Source organism: Cenococcum geophilum (assembly GCF_001692895.1).
Source record: "Cenococcum geophilum 1.58 unplaced genomic scaffold K441scaffold_43, whole genome shotgun sequence".
NCBI classification, from domain to species: domain Eukaryota; kingdom Fungi; phylum Ascomycota; class Dothideomycetes; order Gloniales; family Gloniaceae; genus Cenococcum; species Cenococcum geophilum.
Genome location: NW_027137601.1, coordinates 670,624 through 677,426, shown reverse-complemented (window position 1 = coordinate 677,426; position 6,803 = coordinate 670,624). Strand labels below are relative to the sequence as shown.

At 33.1% G+C, this 6,803-nt stretch overlaps 1 protein-coding gene across 1 annotated transcript; it reads left to right on the top strand.

Annotated features, from left to right (window-relative positions):
- Nucleotides 1–4,184: 4,184 nt before the first annotated feature.
- Nucleotides 4,185–4,349, top strand: K441DRAFT_577099 (uncharacterized protein; the record flags this gene model as incomplete). The annotated part of the gene is made up of 1 exon (XM_067644224.1): nt 4,185–4,349. A coding segment is annotated over one exon (165 nt), but the record flags the coding sequence as incomplete, so codon positions are not given.
- Nucleotides 4,350–6,803: the final 2,454 nt, after the last annotated feature.

The window sequence follows — 6,803 nt, the reverse complement described above, 5'->3', positions numbered from 1 at the left end:
CCTATACTTAACGGCCCTTCGCCATCGCCTTCTGTATGTAATACTATTAATAGAGACTATAATTTATCCCTAGACTATATTAGTACGTTAGAGCGCCACCCTCTAAACGCATTTTCTGCCACACTCTTAGTCGTATATAACCCCTATGGGTATAGCTAGGGAGAGTTAGATAACGCTGGTTAATGACATCGTATATAGCGACTAATTGCTTAAGGAGGAGGCCCGAAAATTGGTATACCTGCTTAAATGCTTAAAGTAAATTAAATTAAAGCTATATAGACCGGTTAGGATATAATTCTAGACGCTATAGAGACGATTAGAATAGACTTTTAAACCGTAGATCCCTTAATTCCTATAATCCTTGTCTAAAAGACTAGCGCTAGTGGGGCTATTAGGGTAACTGGCCTTAGTATACTAAAGGAAGTGCTAAATATTATTATAGGTCCGAGTTATAGTGGAGTTGTTATCATTGTTATAAAGAGTAGTTAGGATTGTATATTCTTTAGAAGTCCTTTAGTGCGGTACTTTCGTCGCCGCTTATAATATAATAAATAAATACTATACTTAAACTATAAGAGAACTTAATTATTATACTCTATTTAGGGGACGAATCCAAATTAATATTAATAGACGGTTCCCCTTCCTATAGGCACACTATTTGTAATTTCGGACGTTTAGCTTAGTATCATTAGAAAAAGCTAAGGAGATCTATAAAGTTAAAGTTTAGAAAGGATTTTTTAGGCTAGTAAGCTAGGCGCCCGAAAAGGGGGGTAAATAAGGCATCTATTTCTAATAAATATTAGGTTTTATTGGATTCTCTAGGGCGGGCTATACAGACCTTGTGTATTCTGTATGCCCGGTAAGATATTACCTTCTTATAGCGGGCCATACTTTATAGCGAATAAGTAAGTAGTAATAGGACTTTAGAATCTTGTATACTAAGTATCTTATTTATAACCGGGGTATATATTGTCCGCAAAGTCCGTATAGGTAGAGTACGTCCTAGGTCCAAATCCGTGTCATAAGGCCGTAGATTAAACCCTAATAAGTGACTCTCTGTTAAACGGGCGGGTGTGCTTTAAAATCGGTCTTGCTCTATTAGGAATTAGTAATAAGTTTATTTAGGACTAATAAGGCTTTTTTACTAGTGGTAATAGTTACCTATAAGAGCGAACGCTTACGGGACGGTAGAATTAAAGCGCTAATTAAATTATCTATATAGAATTGCTTAGCAGCCACCGTTAGTTCTTATAGGTATTTAGCAGTGTTTTACTATGTTTAAATATCTACCAAGATATCCTTAAGTTTTATTTCACTAAGCTTAGTAATAGGTGCTGCTAAGATATATAATACGAATACTTTAGAGCTAATCGATCTAAAGACTTCTATAAAAATATTGCGCACTTATTACCTTCTACTACACTTTAACTTCGTTTACCCCTCTAAGATTGCCTTTTTCTCAAATAGTAAATTATAATACTTCTTTAGGGATTTATATGGTAGGAGTGGTTTATAGGTATTATTTTCAAATATCGCTCTTACTGCCTTAAGTTTCCCAATAAGCCAATGGTTTGATAAAGTGGCTATTTTAGCTATTTTGGCTTGTTAAGACATAGCGCATATAAAGGTAGACGGTATAGGAATAGTAGACTAAGTTGGGAATAAGAATGGGAAATGGGAAATAGGAAATGGGAAATAGGAAATGGGAAATAGGAAATGGGAAGTAAGAAGTGGGAAGTAAGAAGTAAGAAGTAGGAAGTGGGAAATAGGAAATGGGAAATAGGAAGTGAGAAGTAGGAAGTAGGAAATGGGAATGGGACTACTATATATAGGTTTTATAGGCGGGGTTAGGACAAATCCTAGTCGAGCTTAGACCTAGCTACACGACAATTCTAGCTTGCTTAGGATAGTATAGCTGCTTATCCTGCAACCACATCTCTCTTCTCTTTAATTTACTACGTTTACCTTTGCTCTAACGTATTAGCTAGCTAGCAGCTAGGACTAGTAGTTAGGACTATAATCCCTAATACAAGCTATAAGTCTCCGCGGCTCTGACAAGAATAAACTCTATAGGTTCGCTTAATTGAGCTCTACTCTATGTCGGATTTATATTAACATATACTATCTAGCATCCTCTAATATAGATAAGAGATAGCGTAGCTAAAAGAGTAGTGCTGTAAACATTTGCGACACCGCTATAGCTTATATCTATTAATAGTATAAAGTAGGGAGCTTTTTAAGAAGTAACCCTGTTGAGCTTCTCTTAAAAACTCTACCCTAATTTCGCACTTTAGATTATTACTACGCTATCTACTAAGCAAAAATGCTAGAAGTATTAGAGGTAGCGCGTTTAAGCTCTACGGTCACACCCTTAAGTAGCTTAAATTTACCGCTATCTTCTTAAATCTAACCTATAGATTCCTAACTAGGAGCCTAAGCTTTGATATTAGGTTATAGGACGGTTAATAAAATATATATCCCTAATAAACTATAAGTATAGCCTAGCTAAGCAACTATACACAGCTGGGATCCTATAACCTTTAAATATATAAAAGTTAAATTAGCGCTAACTTTAGAGGTAGATGAATTTAATGAGTATATATTCGTTATTTATAGGCAGGGAGGTAAGTATAAGGTAGCTACTGGGTTTCCGTTGCTAATAGTAAAACACTAGGTAAGAAGATTGGCAAGGCAATATATTATATTGATATTAATTCTAAAGGCCTGCGGGATATACTTAGGTCCGTCCTTTAATACGTAAAGGGAACTTCCCTTAAAGAAGATAAGCCTATAGTATGCCAACCTCTATAAGTAGGGCTTTTAATACCTTAGATTAACTAATAGTTTAACTAGGTAGAGCAGAACCTATTATACTACTTTATCCCTATATTAGATGCTTTTAGTAACGCTCTAATAAATAAAACCCTTTATAATCCTTTAGCCCTTTAATATTTTAATTTATTAGTAACCTATATTAAAACTATATACGCCTCTATAAAACAACGCTTTAACTTATTAAAATGTAGCGGAGAAATTATATATAATATACTCTAGGCTCTCTTTAAGCTAAATGATCTTATATATAGGAAATGCCTTAGTACTAGGAAGCCTAGATGTATTAAATTTAATTTTAGCGAGGAGAGAACTAGTTATAAAGGGGAAGAGTTCTTTCGCATTAAAGGCTGGTATATAGATAACAATAGTAAAGAATTTAGTGAAGCTGTAATAGTAGTTCCTATTTAGAAGTTCTAGGGGTCGAAGCCAATATATAGCCTTAAATACTTTCCTTTTAAATACTACCCTAACGTAGAAAACGAGAAGCGTAAACTTACTAAGCGCGGTTAGAAGTTTACTTTCTTAAAAGGGAAGTATTATCAGCAATATAGGGGTAATGCGTTTTATATAGACAATGGACATCTCGTTAAGGTGTTTATTAATAGCCGTATTATAATTAATACGGCACTATTCTAGGAGTATAATTTAAACTATAGTAAACCCAGTATTAATGAGCTACAAAGGCGCCAATTTTTAAGTGGTATTTGGATACAATTTAACAATCCTCTAGAGAAGAAACTTAATAAAGTTAAAAGTAATAGCATAAAGGGTTTACTAAACGAACACTTTTTTATATACAGCCCAACCGTATAGGGGTTTAGTTTAGGTAAAAAATGCTAGTATAAGTCTTATATCTCCTAGATTTATAGATTAGGGAAGAGCGTAAAGCTGATTTAATGCCCTACAGTGGAGTTTGCTATTAATAATATTAGCGACATTTACTAGGACCCTTAATCTTTTAAACACCTTATAATTCTAGAGAAATAAAAGAAGCTTATAAAGGCTCTTATAGCTTCTTACTTAATAAGCGCGACTTATACTTAGTTTAATGATTTTATAGTAGGCAAGGGATAAGGTCTAATAATGCTGCTATAGTATAATATTCTCCTTATTCCTTTATTTTTTGAGAAACCTAATATATAAATTAGTGGCCCTGCTAGTGTTAGTAAGACTTTAACCGCCAAAGGACTTTTAGAAACGCTTTAAAAACCACTATATACGGTACGCTCCCGCTTATTTATATTATTACTATTACCTAACTCTTTTAGTTATCTAGTGGGGAACTAGGCACTAACCCAAAGGATGTTAAAGATAAGCTTTCTTGCATTTTCTAGCTGGCTGCCTACTAGGAAGCTATACTTCTCTTAAATAAAGCCGACATATTTATACGGAAACGATTACTGGATTATATAAGTAACAGCCTTATTACAATTTTCTTACGTATGCTTAAATACTATAAAGAAATTATATTCCTTACTACTAATTATATAAATGAATTTAATAACATAATATAAAGCAGAATCCATATTACTATATTATATAATACTTTAATAACTAAGACGCGGACGGAACTTTAGGAAAGTTTCCTAAAAAAGGCAGTTATAACTAAAGGAGAAGCTAGATATAGTCCTAACGAGTTAAAGAGATTAGTAGAAAAGGAGCTTAATAGTTAATAGGTATACCACCTTAACCTCCTAATAGAGAACTGTTGTGCTAATTGCTTATTTATTATAGATTAAAAATGCTATTAAAATAGCTATTGCTTTAGCGATTAAGGATAGAGTTCTAGTGTCCTATTTTTATCTTAAAGTAGTTCTGGAATTTATTAAGGAGTTTAATAAGGAGATAAAAGGTCCCAGCTAAGATACGGCATAGACTCTTTTATGCGAATATTTCCTACCTTCTAGTAGTTATATAATGGTTCTCTTCCTTAACGCGGGTGTAATTTTAGATATTAATATTTAATAGTTCTAATATAGTTCTGGCTTCCAATAAATATATTATTAGTTAGTTAATCCGAGGTATTATATATCGCTTATAACTCCGCCACGCCGGCTTATTAATTAATAGAGGATAGAAATTTCCCTTAAAATTAGTTAACATTCCGTAAATTAATAAAGGGAGAGACCTACTAGTTACCTAGCTCATATAGTTACCTAGCTTCTATAACTACCTTGCCCTATAGCCCATACTAAGCCAGCAATAAGCAGCGGTCGCGGCCAACATTATAGGTTTAGATTCCACGTATAGTAGGTATTAGTGCATATAATAATTAGCAATACTACCTTTATACGCTAAAAGATAAAACGAAACTAGGTTCACTAGGCCATTATATTAATAGGTAGCACCTATATAGTTATAGTGTCTGCTTTTTCTTCTGCTTTAGTTATATTTATACACTATATTGCAGTAAGCCTGCCGTCTCCCTTATAGGCAATGACATTAACGTATAATATTCCTAATATTATACTTAAAATAATAAAAGAGGATACTATTAATAGTCCCCTTCTTAGCGCTTAATACGCAATTTATAGGGCTGTAGATAGACTTATATAGAGAGTTTAAAGACAAAATTTATTGCTTTATATTTTCTTAAGTATCTTAATTCTTCTAAAGGTCTGTTTAAGTGGGAAATCTCACGCTATAACCCCGCGATATATCCACCGTATTATTTACCTCTTTCTTTAATCTTAGATGGTAAAATCTAGCAGTTAAAAAGGTAGATCTATTTAATACCCAAAACGCGGCTACAGGAGGTTTATAATTATTCTTAGGAAGTCTATAGTTAAAGATAATCTAAATATGTTTTACTACTTTTGTAATTAAATACTATATAGGCTTTATATTTACCGCGGTGTTAATAAAACTAAGCGTTTACTTTAAGAATATATGGATTAACTCTATATCCGCGCAATTAGTATCCAATTTATAAGAGTTAAGTAAAGCTAGGTAAGTGGTAATAAGAACTCGAATTAGGGGCGATATAGTAGATTATGTCATGCGTGCGATAGTTAAAGCTATAGGTGTGTTTAAGGAGGTCTTACAACTCTAGAGTAGGGTAGGTATATTTATAATAACTTCTTACCCAATCTAGTGCTCCTCTGGTCTATATAACATTATTACCCATGCATTATCCACTGTAGCCATTTGTTTCCTTCTAGATGTCCTAATCCGCACAGCCACAGCCTATAAAATAGTAGGTGCGCTTAAGATATATAAAGCCGTAAGCACTAAGGTTAAATGTATTTATAAGTTTAATTATCTTTTAAATTGGAACTAGATTAAATAAATAATTAGCTAAGGCTTAAAAATATTTAGCTTTATTTACCTTATATTAAGGTAGTCGGTCCTACACATTCGGCTATATATTTACTTCCAACTCCAGGGTCTTATATATTTAGCTTCCTATAGAGCCTTATTCTATAATTATATCCTATAAGGTACTAAACATATTTAGTGCGGCATTTAATAAAGATGGAGGCTTTATAAAGTTTGCCTTAGCTAGTAAGTTTTAGATAAAGACCGCTGTATATAAAACGTAGTTAATATTCATATTTAGTAGCTTCCTATAAGTAATCTAGGCTAAGAAAACCGGTAAGCCCTTTTAGTATTTGCCTTTGCGCAGACATAAGGCAGCTGCTGGTGCTGAGGACGCGTATAAAAGCTGGCTCTGTTTCTTTTTATTTACTTAGCCCCCAGGTTCCTGCCCTGCCTCCTGTATTCTTTAAGCTTGTAAATATATCTTTATAATCGCCTAAGTTTCTAAACCAGTATTAGTTTAGTAATAACTTCTAAGTAAGTAGCGAAAACAAACCATAGTTTTTGTTAAGGCGATATTCTCTATATAGCGCGTTAGATATATCTAGCTATATAGAAAATAATTCTAATTTTATATTGTAACTATATTTATAGGGCACCTCTTTTACATCTCCTAATATTTTATATACTAGGCTTTTACTATATATTAA